The 25,241-nt window shown below is 42.6% G+C and overlaps 1 protein-coding gene and 1 pseudogene across 1 annotated transcript in view; both read left to right on the forward strand.

Moving 5' to 3' along the window:
* Nucleotides 1-2,412: 2,412 nt before the first annotated feature.
* Nucleotides 2,413-2,512, forward strand: LOC132427821 (U6 spliceosomal RNA; annotated as a pseudogene).
* Nucleotides 2,513-12,027: 9,515 nt separating this feature from the next.
* SLC1A1 (solute carrier family 1 member 1) overlaps nucleotides 12,028-25,241 on the forward strand; it is a 63,967-nt gene continuing 50,753 nt past the window's right edge. The window contains exon 1 of the mRNA XM_060014686.1: nucleotides 12,028-12,567. Within this exon, the coding sequence (XP_059870669.1) occupies nucleotides 12,477-12,567 (91 nt within the window). The 5' untranslated portion in view covers nucleotides 12,028-12,476. The remainder of the gene's footprint in view (nucleotides 12,568-25,241) is intronic.

Consider the following 25,241-nt stretch of genomic DNA (forward strand, 5'->3'; position numbering starts at 1 on the left):
ATGATTTGACTTACATACATCATGAAATGATGACCACAATAAGTTTAGTGAACATCCATCATCTCATAGAGATGCAACATTAAAGAAATAGAAAAAGATTCTTTCCTTATCATGAGAACTCTTAGGGTTTACTCTCTTAAGTTTCACATATAACGCATAGATGTGTTCATTATATTTATCATATTGTACTTATTTATCTTATAACTGGAAGTTTGTACCTTTTGACCACCTTCATCCAACTCCTTTTCCCCCACCCCCAATGATCACAAATCTGATCTCTTTTTGTAGGAGTCTGTCTGTTTGTTTTTGAAGTATGTTGACCTATGACACTACATTAGTTCCTGGTACCCAACATAATAAATCGATATTTCTATACATTTCAAAATGATCACCCTGATAAGAATAGTTATCATCTGTCACTAAAGATATTACATAATTATTGACTATATTCCTCACACTATACATTTCATACCCGTGACATTTACTTTGTTACTTAAAGTTTGTACCTCTTAATCTCCCTCATCTATTTCTCTCATCCCATCCCCCCAACCCGAGGAAACACCTGTTTATTCTCTGTATCTATGACTCTGTTTCTCTTTAGTTATGTTTGTTGAGTGACTTTCAAACACAGAAATTTGACTATATATCCCTTGTGGTATATATCTGGGTGACAAAAGAACCACAAAGAATTCTTAAGCTGCATTCAGTGGTCTTATTATTAGAAGTAATATTGATACTTTTTAAAAACTATTATATATACATTATAGGATTAGGAAATAAATACTTCAATTAATGTCTTTGGGAACCACGATTTTCGAAGTAAAGAGAAAATTGATATGAGTAAAATCAAAGAAGTTTAATCAAAACTCTGTAATGTTAAACTTGAATTGATTCAGACCCATTAGGATACCTACTATTAAGATAACAAGTATGAGGATGTGGAGAAACTGGAACCCTTGTGCTTTGCTGGCTGGAATGGTGCAGCCAATGTAAAAAATGGTATGGCAGTTCCTCAAAATATTAAACATAGAATCACCATATGATCCAGCAATTCCACTTCCAGATATATACACAGAATTGAAAACAGGGACTCGAACAGGTATTTATACACCCATTATCGCAGCAGCATTATTCACAATGACCAAAATTTGGAAACAACCCAAGTGTTCATCAACGAATGAATGGATAAACAATATGTGGTATATACATCAATGTATACATAATTCACCCTTAAAAAGTAAGAAATTACATGCCACGACATGGATGACCCTTGAGGACATTATGCTAAGTGAAATAAACCAGCCGCATAAGGGAAAATATTCATAAATATAGTAAGTAGAATGGTGGTTTCCAGGAGCTGGAGGAAAAGGGAATGGGGAGTTAGTGTCTAATGGGTACAAAGTTTCAGTTTAGGAAGATGAGAAAGCCCTGGAGACAGATGGTGGTGATGCTTGCCGAACAATGTGAATGTACTTAATGTCACAAACTCATACATTTAAAAATTGTTTACATGGTAAAATTAATTATGAATATTTTACAATAATAAAACAACTGTACGGGAAACATCAGTATGAACTCATTATATATTTGTCTCTTACCATGAAATATGTATTTCTGAGGGCTGTCCACTAAAAAGGTCTAGAAGCATTGACAACCTAGTAGCAATGAGCCCCCCCATCACCAAGATCATAGCTTCTCAATACTATTCTCTACCAAGAGGAACCCGGACTCTTTTGAGAAATGGCTGATTCTAGCTCCAGGGCAAGAAATGTAAGAGATGGCCTTGGGACATCTTGCTGACCCAGAAAATAAGGACACTACTGAAGACAAATAGTTCTGTCAAAAGGACACAGGAGTCAAAATGAAGGGGCTCCCATTGACCAAAGATGGGACAATTTGAGCAAGGAAAAGAATCATGATTATAACTGACTGAAACACATAAAACCATCCACAACGCATAAATTCATGTGTTCATAATAATACTAACAAAAAATAAAAACACAAAACCTCATCAATCACCATTGGATGTTTCTAGTGTACCAATTCATTACTGAGAAAACCAATAAAGGGAGGAAATTAAGCATGAATCCTGCCTTTTCCATACAAACTCTATTTCAGGGTAACCAAACAGTTGATGAGGTAGAAATTCTTTTTACGGAAGAAACTCAGCAAATGTGTTCAGAAGGAATAATAGAATTAGAATGAATTAAACAAAATGGTATTAAGCAACCATCACCAACAGATGCCAAAACAATATTCAAAAGGTTTGATGGGTGAATTTATCACGGATGAATCAGGCTGGCAACATCAGAAGCCACTGTTCAATCTTAGCATTGCTAAACATCAAACCTCCAGATCTAATCACCAGCTTAGAGGAAAGAGTGGAGGTAGAGAAACAAATTAATTGCCAACATGAAGACACACATATACTAAAATTGGAATGATACGGAGAAGATTAGCATGGCCGCTTTGCAAGGATAACACACAAATTCGTGAAGCGTTCCATATTTTAAAAAAGAAAGGAAAAAAAGAAAGAAACAACCAACCAAATCCAGAATATGGGAAATTTTGTAGGACAAATGACCCCTGAGCAAATGAGATGAGGAGCATCTGTTGTAGAATAAAAGAGACTATGCAAAATTAACAACCCAGTGTAATGTGTGGACTCATTTGGATCTTGGTTTCCAGAGCACTGTCCTCTGTGTTTCTGGTTGGAACTTGCCCTGTGGGCCTTCTTGGTTGAAATCTGCTGCTGTGAAGATGTATTTCTGTCCTTTCCTTTCCTTTGTTAGAGCCAGAGCCAATGGGCATCTACCCACAGCCTCCGTCTCACCTCAGCTATCGCTAAGTAACAAATAAGTGAGTCTCTCTGCATGAGGCCAGTTCACATGGTTTCCCCCCAGACTCTAAGAAGAGTCCCCTCATCCTGCCATGACCATTCTGTGACTCTCAGCTCAGCATCCCTGCCACCAGGAACAGAGAGTGGTTGAGAAGTGAAATCTCAGAGTCTCTTGCTGCCTGATCACACTGTCCTGCCACATTTGCATTGATGTAGTTGCACCCCAGGTTGGTAAAGGACAGCCTGGGAAGCAGCCTCATAATAGGGAGTAGGGGACAGCTGCTACCCCCTTTTCTCTAACATACACCCCCTTCCTGGATGAAGTCTGCCTGGAGAGAGAAAACAGGACCAACATCTCTCCTTCTCTCCGTTTCTTCCTCCCACCATTCCCTTGACTAGAAAGTGGTAAGATTTTCTTCTAATTCCCCTATGTCTTAACCTCCTGCTCCAGTAGAGTGACAGCTGCTATAGATAGAAGGGTATCGTTCCTACACTACAGGAAAATTCTGTGAACTGGATCTTTTGATATTCTAGTGGGGAGATGAAGGAATATGGAACATTCTTTCTCACAATTATTATTATTAATATTATTATTATTTATTATTATTATAATATATAATGCAGAAGTGTAATGTTAGTACATTTTAATTTCCTTTAAATTCCTTCTATAACAAATCCTAATCTCCTAAGCATATGAACACCTTCGCCTAGCAGGGCAAAGAACATATGCTCAGAAAGGAAAACGAAAAAAGCACATTAATAACTTTCATATCACAACTCTTATACACATGCGCACACACACACAGAGACTTACTTGGAATTATAATATGCATAGTTTAAGTTTTATCTTTTTAGGTTTAAAAATAATAAATGACTACATCTTCATTGTAAAAAGCAACCCACCCACTGTTTATTAATTTTGCTATCTCAAAACATAGTTGTATGTGTGTGTTTACCATTTTCCCATGTAATTTAATATTCTGCTAAAATATGCTTTTTAATCCCTGAGTGGTGTTCCATTGTCCAGTGTATTTTTACACACTTAATCAATCTTTAGCCAATCTACTATACTAGACAGTTAAGTTGTTTCCAACTGAGTTGGGATGAACAGCCCTGTAGTATTTTTTTGGTATAAATTTCTAGAAGTAGTCTGGTTGAATTAAAGAATACAAACACTTTTGATGGAAAGATTACAAAATGCCTAATTATCCTTAGAAAAATCATAGCATTTTCCAGGTCTACCAGCAGTGTGTGACACTGCCCATTTTTCCTTACCTTCTCTAAGTTTATAATTAAAATGTTAAAACTGTAAATTTTATAATTGTGAATTTTAAAATATTTTATGCTATTATATACAATGGAATATTACTCAGCCGTAAAAAGGAACGAAATTGAGTTATTTGTAGTGAGGTGGATGGATCTAGAATCTGTCATACAGAGTGAAGTAAGGCAGAAAGTGAAAAACAAATACCATATGCTAATGCATATATATGGAATTTTAAAAAGTGGTACTGATGAACTTAGCGGCAGGGCAGGAATAAAGACACAGACGTAGAGAACAGACTTGAGGGCATGGGGAGGAAGGGGAAGCTGAGATGAAGTGAGAGAGTAGCACTGACGTATATACACTACCAAATGTAAAATGGATGGCTAGTGGGAAGCAGCTGCATAGCACAGGGAGATCAGCTTGGTGCTTTGTGATGACCTAGAGGGGTGGGATAGGGAGGGTGGGAGGGAGGCTCAAGAGGGAGGGGATATGGGGATATATGTATACATGTAGCTGATTCACTCTGTTGTACAGCAGAAACTAACACAACATTGTAAAGCATTTATACTCCAATAAAGATGTGAAAAAATAAAATAAAATAAAATATTTTATGTTAAAATATCTTTGTTCAGCTGGTAAACAAATATTGGTTTAAATGTTCATTTCTTTGCGTACTAGTGAGATTGAAAAATTTTTCATATGTTTCAAATACATATTGACCATTTGTATTACTTTAAATGATATCTTCAGATGAGAAAATTGAGGTTCAGAGAGATTAAATGACTTGTTCAAGGACACACAGCTTCTACGAAGCAGATAACTTATTTTTTTCATGTTTTAAAATGAAACGGAATTGCTCTTCAGTTTGTCAGAGTAAGCAATAAAGCCTATGGGGCAAAGTTCTGTTGAATCCAAGCGTTCAAGGATATCTAACTAACATGTAAGTCTCTTCAGGCCAAATCATCTTTATAAAATATTGCTTGGAGAACTATTTTGAAGATTTAATGAATTACAGTTCTTTTACTCCGTAATTTTTAATTCCAAGAGAAATCCAAATCAAGATTGGAAGATAAAAAAGAGATTGCTAAAAAGGGCATCTGAATATGCTGACAGCATCCTTCTTACCATCTATCAGTCATGAATGGCTGCACAGCTGTAGATGCTGAAGGAGACTCTGGTACCCATGACCTCCTTCTCCCCATTACCACAGCCTGAGGACAAAGCATCCAACTGCATATGTTTTATGGTGGTAGAATGCAACCAGCATATTATTTTGAGAGATGCTCAGAAGCTGATGCCTTACTTTTTGTTTCTGAATGCCCCTTTCCATTTCTATCCCAATTAATATATAAGGCCAGGTTGTCACCTGCTCATTTAACCTTGTGTGGCAAAGTCGAAGTCTCCTTTCTTTAATTACTAACAAGAGAGTCCATGAGTTAACAATTTAAAAGGGGGGGGTTGGGGAACAATAACAATAAAGGAAATGGCATAGTTACTTAAATGGCAGAAAGAAAGGAAGGAAGGGAGGGAGGGAGGGAAGGAGGAAGGAAGGGAGGGAGGGAGGATAAGAGCAAGCAAGCGCACTGGCAAAATGTAATCTAGTAAGAACTGGCCAAAGGTGTATTTCAGCAGGATAAGGAAGGTGAGGGACCTGGAAAAAGGGAGGTGTTAACATCTACTGGAGGGGGTAAAATTCTAACACTTCTTTCTACTTGGCTTTAAGATCTTATCCCAGGGGAGTGAAGTTTTTGTTCCAGGAGCTGAGTGGTCAAGATCCCCTCAGGTAGAGTTTACAAGGGAGATGCCTCTTCACTCTCGTCGAATTTGTGATCATTTGTGTCCATGACTATCTCAGGCTAAGAAAGTAAGAAAGAATGGAACTTGAGCACTAGGGGTCTCCAATTTCCCCCCTTCCCAAAGTGATGCTTCCTACACCATTTCTTGTCTTAGGCAGAGAAATAACATAGAATTATTAAGTTCCAGTAGCAGCAATGGGGAGAGGATTCTAGAGTTCAACCACTGCCCCATAAAATGTATGCGGTTTCCACTTCAGTACAGCACTGTAGGACACCATAGTGTCTCTTGGATGTGAACGGAGGGATTCTTGAAGATCTTGCATAAAGTAAAATTCATGTAACTCAAGAGTAGTTTTCCCATAACAATTCTGTATTTGATCCTCATATAAGAGATGGTGGTTTAATGCAGCAGTCCCCAACCTTTTTGGCACCAGGGACCAGTTTCGTGGAAGACAATTTTTTCACAGACTGGGGTGGGGGTGGAGTGGGGGGGGGATGGTTTCGGGATGATTCAAGCTCATTACATTTATTGTGCACTTTATTTCTATTATTATTACATTGTAATATGTAATGAAATAATTATACAACTCACCATAATGCAGAATCAGTGGGAGCCCTGAGCTTGTTTTCCTGCAACTAGACGGTCCCATCTGGAGGTGATGGGAGACAGTGACACATGAACTGTGTTGCTTAAGTCCAGTCTACTCCGTAATCTCGTTTTGGTTGCTGTCACTGCAGAAAACCCTGCTTCACAAAGACAGGATGTTGGAAATGGAAGCAGGCGTTTCAGGACTTTTGTGGCAATCTCAGGATACTCCGCCTTGACTTTAATCCAGAATGTATGGAGATTTGAAGTTGTCTCAAACATACTTTTAAGGCCACCATCATCTGAGATCTCAAGCAGTTGATCCTCTTCTAGCACAAAGTCGATTCACCTGGCTTATTCACAAACCGGTCGCGGATCCATTCCTTCCCAGTTAGGGGGTCCTTCGTGGTTGGGAAGTAATGCTCAAACTCTTCTGAAAGCTGAGATAGGTGATCATGCACCAGCTGGGAGAAAGAAGGCCCTGGCTCAGTCTCTTTCAAAATCTCTGCTAATGTTTGAAACATGTCAAAAATCCTAATGTTCACTCGTCGGCCCCGTAATTCCAGTTTGGCTTTGAATGTAGCCACTTTATCTGCCGTCTTGAACACAGCTGTCATTCTCCCCTGAAGTGACAGATTGAGTTCATTGAGCAGGTTGAATATGTCACACAAGTAAGCAAGTTTTGCGACACATTCTGTGTCACTGAAATGTGAATGTGCTGCCAGGGGTGACTGTTTATCTAAAAGAAATTTCTGGAGCAGCTCTCGTAACTCAAAAACTCTGGCCAGTGATCTACCTTTAGAAAGCCATCTCACTTCTGTGTATAAGAGAAGACGTGTGCTCTGTGTCCATCTCCTCACAGAGCTGCGCGAACAGACGTGAGTTAAGGGCATGTACTTTAATGTCGTTGATAATTTTAATCACATCCTGCAAAACACTGTTAAGTTCAGGTGACATTTTTTGGCTAGCCAGCATTTCTCTATGGATGACACAGTGCGTAGACTCACATTCAGAAGTGACCTCTTTGACCCAAGTAGTGAAATCAAAAAGCCATCCAGTCACAGCAGCCACTCCGTCTGTGCATATACCAACACAAAATGACCAATTCAGTTTTCCTGATATGTAATCATTCAAAGAACTGAATAGTTCTGCAGCTGTGGTGTTGGTTGGCAACAAAAGTGCACATAAGATGTCCTCCTGCACATCCTCCTGAAAAATATATCGCACAAAAACAAGCATTGTTGTCTTGTTGTCAACATCGGTAGACTCGTGAACCTGGACTGTGTACCACGGTGACTCATTAATCCTAACAATTGTGCCACAGTATCCTCTGCTATTTCATCAGTTCATCTAGTTATGGTGCTAGCCGAAAGAGGAACACGTGTCACCTTTTGAACTGCAGCCTCTCCTAAAAGTTCATGACAAATATCCTTAGCAGCAGGCAGGATCAACTCTTCACCAATAGTAAAGGGCTTCGTAGCTTTAGCAATGCAGTTAGCCACTAAGGACCATGCTGTCGGTGCAGACACATTTGATGAAGTGGTGGCCTTCAATAATTGCTTCTGTTCTTCGTGTTCACGTTTCTTTCTTTTGAAAAACTCCAAAGGCTTGTCTTTTAATGCAGGGTGCTTGGTCTCCATGTGACGAAGCAGTTTTGAAGATTTCTTGGCTTCGTTGGAGAGCCGGTCACCACATATTATACAAAGCGGGCTTGGAGAATGTGAATCACCTGTTGCAATGAACCTGTAATTTAAGTAGGACTCTTGGTGTTTTCTTTAAAATGCAGCTTTCTTTTTGTTGGCAGTCTTAGAGTCTTCTGCTGTCTCATCATTGGGTCTTTACCCCTCTTCAAAGAGGCTCTCCAGTGATGTTTGTTTTTTACTCATTTTGGCTAGGGTTAGCTTGTGGGCTTACCAAAACTGTGACTGAGACAAGTGTGCAGTGTGGGAAAGAGGCACGGACAGAAGTGGTACATAAAATAATGGGTGGGCCAAGTGTAGACTAAAATAAGTGTCGGATTCTGACTTAAAGCCTGCCACCAGATGCAGCTGTACACTGAAGTACATCAATTAACTTGCCACTATAAAGCCTGCCACCAGATGCAGCTTGTCACTTGCCCCTCACTGATAGGGTTTTGATATGAGTCTGCAAGCAATTGATTTATTATGGTCGCTGTGCAGTCAAACCTCTCTGCTAATGATAATTTGCATTTGCAGCCGCTCCCCAGCACCGCCTCAGCCCCCCCTCAGGTGATCTGGCATTAGATTCTCATAAGGAGCGGGCAACCTAGATCCCTAGATCCCTCGAATGTACAGTTCACAGTAGGGTTTGCCACCGCTGATCTGACAGGAGGCGGAGCTCAGACGGTAATGCTAGCGATGGGGAGAGGCTGTAAATGCAAATGAAGCTTCCCTCACTTGCCTGCTGCTCACCTCCTGCTGTGCGGCCCAGTTCCTAACAGGCCATGAACCGGTATCATAAACTGGTACCAGTCCGTGGCCCGAGGGTTGAGGACCTTTGGTTTAATGCAGTTTGTGCATTTAGCTTGAGCAAGACCACCTAGTTCAATCCTTGATCCTTCTCTTACTAATGGAGGGAACTTAAGCAAGTTACTTAACCTCTTTTTGCCTTAGATTCCTCAGCTGTAAAATGAAGATAATAATAATACACAATATCTCACTTGATTCTTCCAGCAGCCCCATGAGGTAACAATAGTCCCTACTTCACTAAGTTGTTGTGAGGACCAAAGTGGTTACCACGTATAAAGTGGTTAGAAGGGTGTCTGGCAAATGTTAAGTGTATTATAAGTGTTTGCTTATTAATTACCTTTTATTACCAGCTAAAGTGGACCTGCCATGTAGCAATAGCATAAACATAGTTTATAATTCACTTGGCCCACATGCTTTGAACTTCTTCGATTCTTGACTTTTATTTTTAATTTAGGAGATTTTAATTATTTCAAAATGAGTGTATATGTTTAGATTCTATTTTTCTTTTTATATTGCACTATCCTAAAATTGCATAATTTAAATAAGCATAAAATGAATATCTACTATATGGGCTTTAGGTGTGAAAGTACAATAGATTCAGGGTCCACTGATTGTAATTCTAAAGGCAATTACTATTGACCAATATACAAGGGTTCTAGTAATTGGGCAATTTGCAGAGACGTGGATGGACCTAGAGACTGTCATACAGAGTTAAGTCAGAAAAACAAGTATCGTATAATATTGCTTATATGTGGAATCTAGAAAAATGAACTGATGAACTTATTTGTAAAGCAGAAATAGACACAGACATAGGGAACAAACATATGGATACCGGGGGGGAAAAGGGGGGTGGGATGAATTGGGAGGTTGGCATTTACATATATACACTACTATGTATAAAATAGATTACTAAGGAGAACCTACTGTATAGCAGAGGGAACTCTACTCAGTGCTCTGTGGTGACCTAAATGGGAAGGAAATACAAAAAAGAGGGCATATATATATACGTATAGCTGATTCACTTTGCTGTACAGCGGAAACGAACACAACATTGTAAAGCAACTATACTCCAATAAATATTAATAATAAAATATATGTATACCAGGGTTCTTGTGGGTGTGAAGTGGCTCAGGGTGTGTTCATGACAGGCAGGCAACGAGAGGAAGTAAAAAGATGCCTGTCCAGGTTGACCCCCAAGTAAAACTCATGATGACGCTTGTATGCCAGACACTGTTCTAAGTCTTTTACATACATTCTAGTATTCAGTTCTTACAATACCCTCATGAGATAAATACTACTGATGCCCCCATTTACAGATGTAGAAACTGAGACACAAAAAAATTTAAGCAACTTGCCCAAGGTAACCCAGCTGGTAAGTGGTAGTGCTGGGATTTAAACCTAAATATCCTACTCCCAAAACCCAGGTGTAATTATCTCACTACATACACCTCAAAAAATTGTGATGTACAAAGTCTGCTTAGATTCTTCCACGCTTTTCTCTTTAGGACCTCTTTATTTCTTAAATACAGCCCTATCCACACTGTAATGGGCACAGGTATGCTTATGGTAAACACTTTAGAAAATACAGAAAAATAGAAAGCAAAAAGATTCAAGTAATAATATCACCCCAAAATGACCACTGTTAAAATTTTGTGTTTCCTTCTAGACTTTTTTCTAAGTACATGGTTTTGCTCTAGGTTTGTTTTACATAGTTGTGATCACGTGATATATACAATTTTCATCTTCCGGTCTTCCCTCATATTATGACATGTGCTATCCTATGCTATTAGAAATTTCATAAACTTCTTTTATAGACGCTGCATAATGTACAGTTACGTGGCAGTTCCATAATATATTTACCACTCTTCACCTTGAACATCTGAGTATTTCCAGCTTTTTTACTGTGGGATGGATGTCTTTGTCCCCTCTTTCTCAATAGTTTCCCTTCTTCTGACATTTCTTCAGATCTTTCCCAGGCACACAGTGACATTGGTGTCCCTCTAGCTTTCCTTCTCTCAAAATTTATTTTTTGGAAAGGAGCTGATAAACTCATTCATACTAAAGTGTACATGGTTCACAAAACTTATTTTCTCTTCAAGGACACTTCTGTCAATTTAAGCCAAAGGAATGGAGCTCTAATTGTGAGGGGTTAGTCACCAGAAAATCTAGCTGGGAGATTCCCCCACCCTCCCCAATCAGAGGAGACTCTACAATAGCAAAAAGGTGCAGGGCTGACTTAACGTTAGGAAAGCTAATGAGAAGGCAGACTGGAGCTGCAGAGGTGGTGGCGTGGTAAAAGGGAAGGAAAAAGTTTTGTATAAGCGAGGGTGAAAAAACTGGGTAGAAGAATGGAAGAGAATTAGAAAATTCACTTAGCTGCACTTACCTAGTTTCTCCACCTCTCCTGTGTCTGCCTTTCCAAAGCATCTGGCCTTAGGGATGGGCCCGCCCACCTTCTCCTCAGAACTGCTCGGTCGGTTTCTCAGTCCCAATCATTCTGCCAAGTCTCACAGCTTTGGGGCCTTGCGCGGCCACGGAGCCGGTCGCAAGGAGCGGCAGTGAAGTTCTAAGAGGGCCCATTCCAAGCCCTGGGTCCACAGACCATCCTGTGGGAGCGTCACCTCCCTCGGCTTAAGGAGGAGAGTTAACAATACCTGTGGGGGCAGGGGAGTTTGAGGCCTCGTGTGAAAGTTCACAAAGTCCTGTCCTGCTCACCGCCCCCCCAGCACTCTTTTTTTCCCCCTCCTCCTAGAGGTTTCTAGGAGGCTTTCCAGGCTGCTGGCCAATCCGAGGCTGCAGTGGAGAAGCAAATGGGACCCAAGACAGAACTCAGTTCCCCACGACTCTCCCCACTGCGATGCTGCACTAGCAGTGGCTGGTATGGAGAAAGAGGAGGCGTGCTGGTGTGCCGAATGAAGTCCAAACCAAAGGGGCCAGCGACTCCGCCCCTCTGGATTAGGGAGAGGAGGAAACCATAAATCCGAAAACCTAGCCTGACAAATTAAAAAAAAAAAAAAAAAGCGAGAGGCTCCAGCCTAAGGCTGGGGAGGAGCACAGCGGTCCCTGAGTAGCCGTCCCCGCTGCAGCCACAGCGTGGGAGCCCTCCCACGCCTGCTCCACCGGGACCCCCGGGCGCACCACGCACGCACCCACCCGCCCTCCTCCCTGGGCCGGCCGCTCCTCCCTCTTTCCTCGCTGGTTGGCCGCGGCGCCGCAGAGCGCGGCGGCGGCAGGAGGAGCCGGGCGCGCCCGCCACGCACGGCCACCGAGCTAGCAGGGGCTGCAGGCGCGGCGCGCGAGCTCAGGTGGCGGCGGAGGCGGCGACAGCGGCTGCGGCAGCGGCCAACGCACACCCTCTCCCCAGCGCGCCCGCATCCCTCCTGCACTTAGCCGCGGAGCCGCCGGCGGTTCCCGGGCTCCACCGGCCTCCGCGCGCACGGCCGAGCCCCACGCACAAGAGCGGCCGCCTCTCCTGTGGTTCGGAGCCCGGGCGCCAGCTATGGGGAAGCCGGCGAAGAAGGGATGCGACTGGAAGCGCTTCCTGAGGAATAATTGGCTGCTACTCTCCACCGTGGCTGCGGTGGTTCTAGGTGAGCTGCGTGGCGGGTGGACGACGCGCGCACCCTCACGCCCTCTCAGCGCCCAGGCCGCGTGCGGGGCGGGCGGATGCGAGGGTGGGCGCGAGGGTGGGCATGGCGCTGGCGCACCCGATGCTCGGGTCCCTCGGCTCCCCCTCGGCCTCGGACACCACGCGGGGGCTTACCCTCGAGGGTGTTGATTTCTGCGTGCAAAGAACAAAGCTCCTCCGGGACTCCCGTTTGGGTGTTCCGCGAGCTGCGGGTTCCTGCTTTACCCAAAATGGTCAAAGGGGCTTGCAAGGGCGAAAGGGAAGCAAGAGCTCTCGGTTCTTCCCGTGTGGAAGCAAATGTGGTTTAATTTTTTAAATCCTATCTGCTCCCCCCTTTTTTTCCTGAACCATGCGTTGTCCGGACAGGGATTGAGTGTGGATGATGCTTCCCGATTGGACTGGAAGAGGCACCTGAACCTCAGGGATGGTCCGGTTCCCGCGGGGAGGGAGGAGGTGGATGTTACCTTCGGTCGGTCACCCTGGGCAGTGCCTGGAAAGTGCCTTCCCACGCGGCTAGCCAATGCCCGCACTGAGGCACGGAAAACGTGCCAGATTCGTGCTTGAATTCAGGAGTATGTAGTTGTGGCCCGCAGGATGTCAAGGGGAAGAGAGCTATCAGATTTCTCCCTTTCCCCCGTGCAAATCTACCGAGGTAGCCTCCCTGAGCTTCCTTGCTCTCCACATTGGTTTTCTATTGAAAGTAATTTTTAAGTCATATGCGCTTGTTTTTAAACAAGGTGTATTTAAGTGATTCATTCCTGAGAAATCACTGGACTAGGTGAATGTCAGATCCATTGCTCAGAGGTATGAGTTGTTCCTATTTAGACTCTGAATTTCTGCCAGGTTGTCTGTTTTACACCTTGGGCCCTGGGATGCTCCTCTTTGGCGTTGGCGCCTGACTGCCTCCTTTCCTCTAAGAGTTGGCACAGGTGGGGACACCCAGCAGGTGAGGCTCCTTTGAAAACCCCACCTTCCATTTGGAAACTGGAGCTGGGGAGAGGGTTAGCCTGTACCTCTCCCAGCCTCATGCACTTTTCTCTCCAGCTGCTGCTTCTGAATCTCAGAATATTTGGTGTTGCCTGCTCCCCCTCTTGGTGCCCAACCCCCCACCCCCCCAAAAAAAGTCTGTGGAGGTTAATGGATTCCTCAGGGTCGGATTTGTTCCTCCAGATCCTTATGCAAAGTCAAGTCAGGTTTCTAGTAAATAAATAACATTCTGGAATTACCTTAGTAGAGGCCACGTGTGGGAGGAAAAGAGAGAAGTAGAGGAGCAAGTCTTGACTGCTTAACTCTTTTCCCCAAGAAGAACCACATGGTTTAGGGCATTTGTTTTGTTTTGTTTTGGTTGGTTGGTTGGCTGGTTGGTTGCGTTGGGTCTTCATTGCTGCACGCGGGCTTTCTCTAGTTACGGTGTGCGGGGGCTACTCTTCATTGTGGTGCGTGGGCTTCTCATTGCGGTGGCTTCTCTTGTTGCAGAGCACGAGCTCTAGGCATGTGAGCTTCAGTAGTTGTGGTGCGCGGGCTCAGTAGTTGTGGCGCACAGGCTTAGTTGCTCCGTGGCATGTGGGTTCTTCCCGGACCAGGGCTCGAACCCGTGTCACCTGCATTGGCAGGCGGAGTCTTAACCACTGTGCCACCAGGGAAGTCCCTGGTTAGGGTGTTTTTAAGAGAATAGTTATCCCACCCCATCACGTTTTAAATAACAGATGCCTCAGAGAGAGTGATTTCTTTTCCCCACAGCCAAATAGCTGAGATGGCCTTGTTTGTTTTCCTAGTGACAAGATTCCAGAATTAATTGTTAAATCCCATTTTAAGGATGGTTTTGGGTAGCCTGGCATTTCCCTCCCAATCCCCCATGGGCGTGAAATGATCCTGCCTTTTCAGCTGTGGGGTTTTCCAGAGATACTCACCTATTAACCAAGTGTGGCACACTAGTGTTGAGTTTACCGATTCACTGGAGGCTGGTTTGGCAAAGATTTTGAAAATTGTCCCCTGGCCTTTGGAACTTGTTGCATAAATACGTCTTCAGAGTCACGGGAGATAACATGTCTGTTTTGCAGACGTGGCCTTTGGTGTCAGATGGGCAATTTCCTCCAGTTTTAATGTGGGTAAGCCCCAGGAGCTTGATTCAGATACTTTGCTCCAGAAAGGAAAAACACCATATAAAAATTGTAAGCGCTCAACTGAAGTCTTTCAGCACATTTACAAAAGGAGCAACATCGGGCAGTCCCTGAGCATTTCAGCTCCTGGTCTGAGAAGTCAAGCCTACACCACCCTCAATGTGTCCATCACAAGGCACTTCCCAGAGTCCTCCTCTTTTCCTCATTCTTTGGAACACTGGGCTTGAGTGCAAAAATCATACCTCTGTCTGTGTAGTCTGTGCTAACTCATTCTGGTTTAAACCCAGAAGTGAAATTGCAGCTAACTTATAACAGGGATGCTAAGTCCATCCATAAGCCCTTTAGGCCATGATAGTAAGTTTATTTTTATAACAGTCTTGATTGATACAGAAATCACAAGCACTCTCATGTAGCCTCCTTTCTGAACCTCTCAGTATGTGGATCTTAAAGAAGAAAAAACAGTTAAACTTATTTATTACCCTGACAGAATATCATCTTCTGATTAAAATTGAAATGTTTTGTCCCTGCTATAATTCAGCAGCACTGACACTTTAAAATATTTTGATTTTTGAAGTGAGGGGCAAAGGTTTTTCCCAGCCATCTTAAAGCCTCTGATTTTTGAAGACAGCATTTGAGGGGAAATGAAATTAAAAGTCATCTTTATTAGGTCTAAAAGTTAATTTCTTTCATGGACAAGGAGATGCTAAAAGCTAAATACTTCCTCATATTCTTATTCATGAGATAAAGGGATTGAATAGTTAAATGACCATCTTTGTTAATTTCTGTGAAACCCTACAAGGTCCTGGAAATAATATCTTGGATTTTCAGGTGAGAGGCCTTTACTAAAATCTGATTAGGAACAATTTTCATTGCATCTATTACAATTCTTTCAAGCTTTTTCCCTGCTTCCGTAGTGTAGTAGTATGAGCACAGAGCCTGGAGTCAAGAGTTCTAGATTTGAATTCTGATACTGTCATGTTCTACCATTTAGACAAAATCTCTGATTCTCTGGAATCCTCAATTTCCTCATCTGGAAAATAGGGATATAGGTCATTACCTCATTTGCTATTAGAGTTGTTTAAGATAATGTGAAAATATCTAGTTGTGTGACTGGCATATAACAAGTACTCAATAAATGTCATTTTAAGATGATTTGAATAATTTCATTGTGAGGAAATTAATATTTTCTTATAAAATAAGGTCTCTCGTGGTCTTTCTCTGTTCTGCTTGGTGTCCAGCCTAGAATTCTGAGTCCAAGGTGATTCAAGTGTTTTGATGACGTGTTCTGTCTAGGTGAACACCAGCCTCCAGAGAATTATTTACTGTTTTAAAAGGATATGGAAAGGATTAATCATTTTGTTTTGTGCCCCATAGCCTGATTCTCATTTCACTTAACAGGGCAGAAATTATGAGGGAAGAATTTTAGTGCTTTCAGTGGGAATTCTGTGCAAGCAGAATCTGTGTGTGATAATTCTGTGTCCAAGCGTTGTGATTCAAGTCAGCCAGTACTGATCATAGCGTGTATAATGTTGGTAAAGCACTCATGGAACCCTCACCCCGTTCACAACATAAAGCCTGATCTTTCTGTCCAGGTTGTGCTTTATCTCAGTGCTTTATTTCAGTCGTTTGAAAAATCTGATTTCCAGGTTGTGGATTTTCAGGAAAGGAAATAGCTGTTGTTATTTACAGGACAGAGCTGGCAAGCTTATTCATCCGGAATAATTTTCTTTGGAGCACTAAAGAAAGGGGTCATTTACAGATTCAGATTCCATTGTCCAAAATCGAGAACAATTCCTTCATGTTCTTAGTAATAACCCTTGCCCTACCCAGCCTTACGTCTCCTACGCCGGAGCTCTTGTATCTGGCAGTGCTAATTTGAGTCATGGTGTAAGCTCTCTTGCTCAGTTTCTACGTGTCTGTGAAGCTCCTGAAGATCGGGGATCGGGCGGGGAGAGGACTGCAGCTCAGCGTTCAGAATGTATTTTGTTATCATGAAACTCGTGCTCTGGCAGGTCTCAGGCCTGGTGCTGCTGGGCGTCTAATCAGCTCAGCCTTGGAATATACCTGTAGAGTAACCGATGCTTAAATCATTCGCTCATTCAACAAATATATATTGGGCACCTACTGTGTGCCAGGGACTGTTCTAGAACCAGGGCACATAACAGTGAACAAAATAAAAACCCCTGTCCTCATGGGACTTATGTTCAAGTGGAGACAAGCAGACAGTAAACCGGAAAAATAGGTAAACTACAATGTAGAGTATGTTAGATGGTGAGAGTGCTCCAGAGTAACAAAGCAGAGAGGGCGCTGGGGGATTGCAGGTTGAAATAGGGAGAATGGGAAGGCCCTGCTGGGAAGGCGAGAATTGAAGTGAGACTGGAAAGAGGTGAAGGAGCACAGATATCTGGGGAGATCCTGATGTGTTTAAGGAAGAGCATGGGGGTGGAGTGAGGAGGTGGGGGGAAGAGGCAGTAGGATGGTGTGAGTTCTTATAAGGACTTTGACTTTTACTGGGAGTTGGGAAACGATTAAAAGGTGTTGAGCAGAGCAGTGACATGGTCTGATTATCTTTTAATCAGCTTTCCCTGGCTGGCTGCTCTTTTGACCACAGACAGCGGAGACAAGTGTGGAAGCAGAGAGACCAGTTTAGGAAGCTAGTACAATTAACCTGCTATGTATTTTTTTAATTAAAAAAAATGATTTATTTTATAATTGTTCTGTATAAGAAAGTTAGGATTTTGTTCTGCTATGTATTTTACACTTTTCTAATCTCATTTCCATCATGGCTAGTGAAATCTTAGGAAATACTTAAGAAAAAGCAATGAAAAAAATATTGCAGCTATAAAGTAGGCCTTATTGTTCACCGTTATATGGACGAGGAAACAGACTTGGAACAGTGCAGAACTCGCTCAGGATCACTCAGATAACAACTGGCAATGCCCAGTCTTCCTATACTTTTCCTTCCTCCCCCTTTGGACTGCTGTCCTCTGTCTTGTTCCCCATCTCCCTGTCATATTCGGTCCTTGCAGACCCTCCTGGAGACCAAGGTGGTCTGGCTGTATGCCACATCAGGATAGGGTATGAGGATTCTGTAGTGTGCACTTTGGGCTGTAGTTGGCGCCTTTCTCCCCTGAGACTGAGAAGGGGCTGCAACATGCCTCCACAGGACTCTCGGAATTGCAGTGTGCCCTGGAGGAACACTGCTCCTGTGGGATTTGCCAGACTGATCAGCCAGACTGGTCTCCACTCTAGGCTCAGAGCCACCCTTACACCTCTGTCCATGAGGCTGCCCTGCTATTCTTTCCACCTTCAAAGCCTGCCCTTTCTACCTTGTAACTAAGTGGCTTGGTGTGACTGGCACAAAGGGTGTGATTGAGGGACATGGGGGGAGAAAAAGCAAGGCTGCCACGGAGGTTGGCGGCCAGATCCTAGAGAGACTGGAATGCCATGCTGATAAGTCCAGACATGCTCCTGAGGACAAAACTGGACAATGACATAGGCAGGACTGTGCTTAGAAAAGATCCTTGAGGCAGATGGATGTGGAAAATGGATCCGAGAAGGGTGATCTTGCAAGTGGGCAGATCACCCTAGGCGATTACTGTTAAGGTCCAGGCAGAGAGAGAGAGAGATGGGGGCCTTAGCAGAGCAGCAGCATTGAGAGTGGAAAGGAAAGGACAGCTCTGTGAGGTGTTCAGCAGGTTAATCTGATGCGGCTTGGCTAGGTTTAGTCCTCGGGAGAAGGAGGTGGTGATGTCTGGCAGGAGAGGAAGTCCCGGAGGGGGCAGCAGCTTGGAAAAGAACCATCACGCTCTCCCACTGTACAGAACCAATGTCTACTTGCTTTTTGTTACTGTATAGTTAGAGTGTATTCTAATTTCCTGCCTTCCCCACTGACCCATGAGCCCTTGAGAGAAGGAATTCTGTGTTGCCCCTCTCTATACCCACAGCACCTGTCACAATACCTGGTGGGCTCAATACATTTGTTAAATTGTTGTTGTCATTTATGACTCAGAGAGATAGTTAGACGTTATCCTTGTTTATTGAATGAGTAAATGAGCCCAAAGCTAAGCTTGAATTCCACCGTACATTCTTCTCTGCCTACTTCAGCCTCCTCTGATCTGCATCAGTAAGACAGATTAACACTTAGTTTACATATACTTATCAAGCATGTTAAACTTTGCTTCTTCAAAACTAGATTATAGACCCCTAGAGGGCAAAAGCATTCTGATTACCCTCAGCAGGCACTAGAAAATGAAAGGAGACCTTAAAGTAATGAGACTGACTCTAAAACACTATATAAAAAAGTGAATCTTTGTTTCTTGTCAGAAGGAAGAGAGGTTCAGATTAGCTGGAAGATCAAAGAGATTTCATTCATGTGCCAACTCCAATTTATAGGTAGTGGACTGTCTGGCGTGATATGTTTGTTGAGAAAGAAAAGTTCTGAAATTGATTACTGATGTCTGCCAAGGGCTTAAGGTCAGGAAATAGTGGCCTGTGCGCTGCATACTTGTTGACCCTGGGTCAGAAAGTCCCTGAAGTTCCTTCTAGCTTTAAAATCCCTTAGCTCTATGCTTGTAGAGTCATTCCTCAGTTCATTGCTGGGAGTTAGAGGAAGTCTTCCTTAGAGAACTAAGGAAGGGTTAAAAGTCATTACTGGAGGGTAAAATGACCTTGATGTTGAGTCATTTGTTCTACATCTGTGACTTGGGGTGTAAAAATGTAAATTGTGTGTGGGACTGTTACCAGGGTAATGTTCTATGTCAGCCTTAAATTATTCATCACAACAGTAATGTGAGCTCTAATAAACTTACGTTGTTTCTATACATGTATATATATCTTGCATGTATCTGCTTAATTAAGTACCTTTGAGAAGCCATCCTTTAGCTGACTTGTCCCTAGTTCCACATATTGAAGGATTAGGGAAACAATTTTGGGCTTTGAATGCCTATGCCTGGTGCTTTCAGTTTTTAAACCAAATCAGAACCCACCAGAGTTGGGGAATCACTGAAAAGATTCTGATTTTTGGCTGATCAAACTTAACCCATCTGTCAAAAATTTGAGCAGTGGGCATAAGAAATAAAGGAAACTTCAAACGACGACATAAGATGTAGAAAATTATCACATGCCAAATTTGGATTTGGTGGAGCTCATATAGTAGCTCAGATGAGTAAAAACCTTGGGTTGCTCAGACACGGTGTAAATAAATGGGATTAGGAATTAGCTGTTGGAGAGCATATGCGTGCTCATATGAACACTTGCTTATTAAGAGAGAAAGCTTTCCATGTTAATTACTTGGGAGAAATTGTGATTACCTTTAGCAGAGCTGAGACTGAAAATAGCTGTCCTATATAGAGAGTCAGTGACACGCTGGCCTGGTGCCAGGCAGCTCTGTTCACCTGAGGAACTGCAGATCTCCCCCATGTTGATGTCGCTGGAGATCTGGGGTCACGAGTACCGTGGGGACTCCAGCACTCTCGAAGAAAATGAGCTCATCTTAGACGGAACTGAGTGGCCCACTTAAACTCCCCCGCAGCAATGTCTGTTAAAGTAGCAAGTCTTTTCAATGGCCTTTCCTATTTTGAATGTTAAACATACATCTAATAGAAGACAACATTGAAGACAGTTACTATTAAGCCAATAATTCACTTCGGAGCTGTAGTTTAGCACAGCAGATAGATTTAGAAGGAGCTGATTCATTATAGTTGCTGAGGAAAACAGCCCCAAACTGCGACAAAGAGTGCTCTGTTGTAATTAGAACGCTCCACAGTAACACCTCTGTTAATGGAAAGGAAGTGTTTCAGTGACTCACTCATTGCCAGAAATGTTACTACCCTACCTTTGAAAAATATCTGCCCACTGCCTGTTCCATTACCAGAGGTAGAATATTTCCTTTCCAGCAAATACTCCTGCACTTTCTGGGATGGGCAGACCTTGTCCCAGCTCACAGACACTTCATGCTGTGTATCCTGGGTGGTTCCTCTCCCAGGCCCAGCCCCAGTTGTGTGAGCTCTGGGCAGTGGTCCCCGCTCTGCCAGGAGAGTGGGGACTCTGTGCCTTGTTCTCTACCACGAGACCCAGAACCAGCACTGAGGAAACAAGACCCTCCCACCAGTCCCTCCACACTCAGGCTAAGGTCTTTGTTCCCAGAGCCCTTGTTGGTAAGAGTCCATAACAGGGTCCACAAGCAGGACAGTTGTCACAGCAGATTTTCCTGTGTCCAGGAAGGGTCCTGATACCAGCATCATGTGACTCTGCTAGGTCTGCATATTGAAGCAAAGTGGTGGCCTTTGGGACTGGAACTTCTATTCAGAAGTGACCTCAGCGGGGGTCTGCACCGTGTGTTAATTTTTACAGCTGCATTGAGACAACTGTGCTCTCAGGGGGTTAAAACTGTACTTACTTACTTGGCTAAGGAGGAAATCCTTAGAGGACAATGCTTAAATGAGATTATAAAATTAAATTATTTTTCTACCACTTGAGAGTTATCTGGTTACTTATAATTCAGTAAAGAATTAAGTCAACAAAAAAATGCACCATCACCAGAAATGCCAAACCACAAAAAGCCTAATCTCCGAGCATTACTGGAAAATAAACTGATTCTGTTCTATTTCTGTGGCTATTTCATATACTTAATTGTTTTCTGAGCCACGTAACCACTTTACAAGTTTCATATAAGATTTCCCAAATTATGAGACAATGAGGGAGACACATTTTTTCCTTTGAAAATTTCTTTTTCTGTGGGTAACCAAGCCTAATAGGTAATATTTATTGAGGGCTTATTATGACTTTTATGCACATTATTTCCCATTTGAGCCTTAGCACAATGAGGTAAGAAGTGTACTTTTTTTACAGAAAAGGAGACTGAAACTTACAAGGCTTAAGTCACGTGAGGTCACAGTCAGAGCTGGGATTTGCACCCAGGAGTGACTCCAAAACTGCAGTTCTTAACTATTAAGCAAGGCTACTTCCTAATGAACCTTGATACACCTAATTGATAGTTCAGAGCATTCTTGCAGACTTCACTCTTGTACAGTAGCTAAATAAAGCCTAGTAGCCTCCTTCTTACTCCATCCCTTGTCTGTCTCTTGGCTTTTCTTTATCATGTCCTTCAACCTGAGACATTCTGCAGTATTTAGTCCTTCTCCTATTCATCTCCCATATAAACCTTCTATTTGAACTTATTCTAGTTGAGCTTGTCTAAGAGTTGCTTTCCCACGATGTGTCATACTCTCCTGCCCTACTGCTTTTGCTCATGTGTTTCACCTACTGTTATCCTACCCATCCTTGATGGTGGATCTAATTTTCACTTTTATCATATAGACTTCTCTGACTGCCAGTCAGAGATGATTTCCCTTCTCTGTGCTCATATAACCCTTAATTTATTTTCCCAAATTGTACTGCATTTGAACCACTACTCCTAATCCTGCCCTGTGGCAGACATCACTAATTGATTATAGGCACTCTTTACCTTGGAGCTTTGCTATGACCTCAGAATCCTCAAAACTCTTCTCTAGGCAACTACTGTTAATCAAAGGGAACTGGCATGTAAGACGAAAAATATTGTCCATTGCTGGGAAAATCTATTCATTTTGCAATTAATTTAAATTGAACAAGTGTTGATGTTAACGGGCAAGAGATGCAGAGTTGAAGTCTGTGTTTTGTCTTAGTCTGTCAGGCAATATGTGCACAGAAATCACTAAATATGAGTGTAAGTGTTGTAAATGCTGCAGGAAAGCTACAACACGCCTTGGACCTTCAAAGAAGAGGGGGAATTGAGAAACAGGTGGAACTGGGAATTGGAGGAGGCCAGGAATGGCCTTGAGCAGGTGTGGTAGGATTTCTGGGCTTGAAGATTGGAAAGATGACAAACCCAGGTAGAGATAATGATATGAGTACAGGGGTCTTCATCTTGTGTCTGATTTCACTATTGTATGAAACTATTTAATATATGTATTGTTATGTTTTTACAGCTTCTCTTTCTTATCTCAGTGTCCTGAGGGTTAAAAAAAAAATGCTGTCTTATATGGGTCTGTCACACTCATAGCATCTAACCTGGTACCTGCTTCATAAGAGATGCTCCCAAATATTTTTGACTGATTATAGAACCTTCTTCATTGAAGAAGAGGTCAATCCTTGATGAGCCTATCCCATCGACCCCCTAGTTACCCAGTAAGTTGCATGGGTTTTTGAGTGAAGACCCTGAGGAACTCTTATCCAAGCTGGAGTCATCTGAAATATACTTTACTCCTAGTTTGGGGGCCCCAGAAGAAGGGCAAGCCTAATCACTAACAGTTCTGAAACCATTTTAGTGTGAGCTCAGCATGACCCTGGAGCTTTCAGAATGGAGAGCATCTTTCTACCCTGAGGAAGATCTGACCTTCTCAGGAAACCAGCACAGGAATGAGCCTGATCTCCAGAGAGTTCTTTGGACTAATTGGACTAACTAATAGTTCCATACAATACTGAAACTGGACAGAATTAGAGAGATTGGAAGATCCATCTGGCTTCCCAAAGTTGGGCCATGGCGTGGAGCTGAATCACCCTTGGATGGTAGAGTCTTTTTGAATGTGGTATTTGGCAACTCCTATGTCTTTCAGTGAATTTTTTTCTAGGTTTTCCCCCTCCACACATCGTTTCACATCCCTGTCCAAATTCTGCCCATTTCTGTCCCTGTCTGGAGATTATTTCTATGATAAAAGATTAATTAGCCTGTCTGTGCTGCTTGTTCCAGTAGACCTTGAGCTTAAACAGCTTGGACAAACACTAGACTTGGTTGTTAAAGATTCTGAAGATGAGTTTTTACTTTTTTTATTAGCAAAAGTTAATTGTCAACCAGGAGACATAACAGGTTTGCTCCATTTCTGCTTCCGCTTCATTGATTGCTTTCTCACACCTAGAGAATTTCCTGAGGTTTCATCACATGGGAGAAATTCTGAGTTCCACAGAGTAACAGAGGTTGAGCTCTTGTTTGTTGCCAGTGCAGAACACACAGTCCCCGAGAAACATGCCCAGGTCTTCTCTGTAACTGGTTTGCCATTTGCGTTGAATATAAGTATTTGCCAGTAATCTCTAACTAGCTTGTTTATTTTGAAAAAAAAATTAGAAGTTTACATCTACTGTTGTTTAAGTGGAAATGATTGGGTAAGGTTTGGCTGCGTTGGGTCTTCGTTGCTGTGCGTGGGATTTTTCTAGTTGCGGCAAGCGGGGCTACTCTTTGTTGTGGTGCATGAGCTTCTCTTTGCGGTGGCTTCTCTTGTTGCGGAGCACGGGCTCTAGGTGCGCAGGCTCGGTAGTTGTGGTGCACGGGCTTAATTGCTCTGCGGCATGCGGGATCTTCCTGGACCAGGGCTTGAACCCATGTCCCTTGCATTGGCAGGTGGATTCTCAACCACTGTGCCACCAGGGAAGCCCCCTTGGCTGCTTTTTAAATTGCAAGTAAGTAACCATAGAAGACTGGATTTATTGAATCCAAGATCAAGATCCTGCAGTGCTCATCGCTGAGTTTTTAAAGGCTTTTTGAATCCTGTTCAGGGCTCTGTGTTCTAGGGGAAAGTGTTGGTAGATCACAGTGAATTTTGCAGTGAGGTTTGCAGCTGTGACTTTTTGCTTAGATTCTTTCTCTTTCTCCCCTTTTACAGCCTCTCCCCATGCCCTGGAACATCTGTTCATGAGGGCAATACTGAGAAAGGAGGCTGAAAATCCTCACAAACGTAAAACATTCCAAGATTCCAAGAATAAACAAAATCCTCTAGTGTTACTGTGAAAAGATTATACTCACCATGTTTTTCTTTTTTTTTTCTTTTTTTGGTCTCTGCCAGTCATCTTAAATGCATTTATACTTATCTCTAGACCTTAAATCTAATCCATTGTTTTTATCAAATGAGCTAAACATGTGGAGGTACTTTATAAAACTATAAAGTGTCTTATAAATGTTTGTTATTGTTTCCCATAAACAAAGAAAAAAGGGAGCCATGCAAATTGTAAAACTTGAGTCTTGGTTACAATGTTATTCCTTGAAGACACTAATATACAATGTTATCTTCGTGTGTTTTCTAGGGCCCAACTCTCATCCCTGTGAAAAGACATCTGGCCTATATGACATGTAGCTATATGTAGCTATATGACATGTAGCTATATGTAGCTATATGACATGTAGCTATATGACATGTTTAATATTCTATACATGAGTGTTCTTTCCTTTCAGAAGTAATAAACAAGCTGGTCTGTCTTTGCCTTTTTTCTTTCAGTTAGGGTTAAGAGAAGCATCTGAGGTATTTAGAGACAGAAATCCCTGACCCAAACTTTCAACACTGGGTACCACTTTCATTTTAATTTAGGAAATATTATACAGTTCTTCAAATACACCTTAACTCATTTGAAGATGAAAGTAAATATTTCTGCAGTCCTTCTGGGAGTGGGGAAGGAGAGGTCAGAGTTAAGGCTCCATAGAAGTTAGGAGAAGAGAGGGATAAACAGTTGGCAGGCAGGAACATGGTAAGAATAAGCAGGTGACGCA

The sequence above is a fragment of the Delphinus delphis genome, chromosome 6 (assembly GCF_949987515.2).
Source record: "Delphinus delphis chromosome 6, mDelDel1.2, whole genome shotgun sequence".
NCBI classification, from domain to species: domain Eukaryota; kingdom Metazoa; phylum Chordata; class Mammalia; order Artiodactyla; family Delphinidae; genus Delphinus; species Delphinus delphis.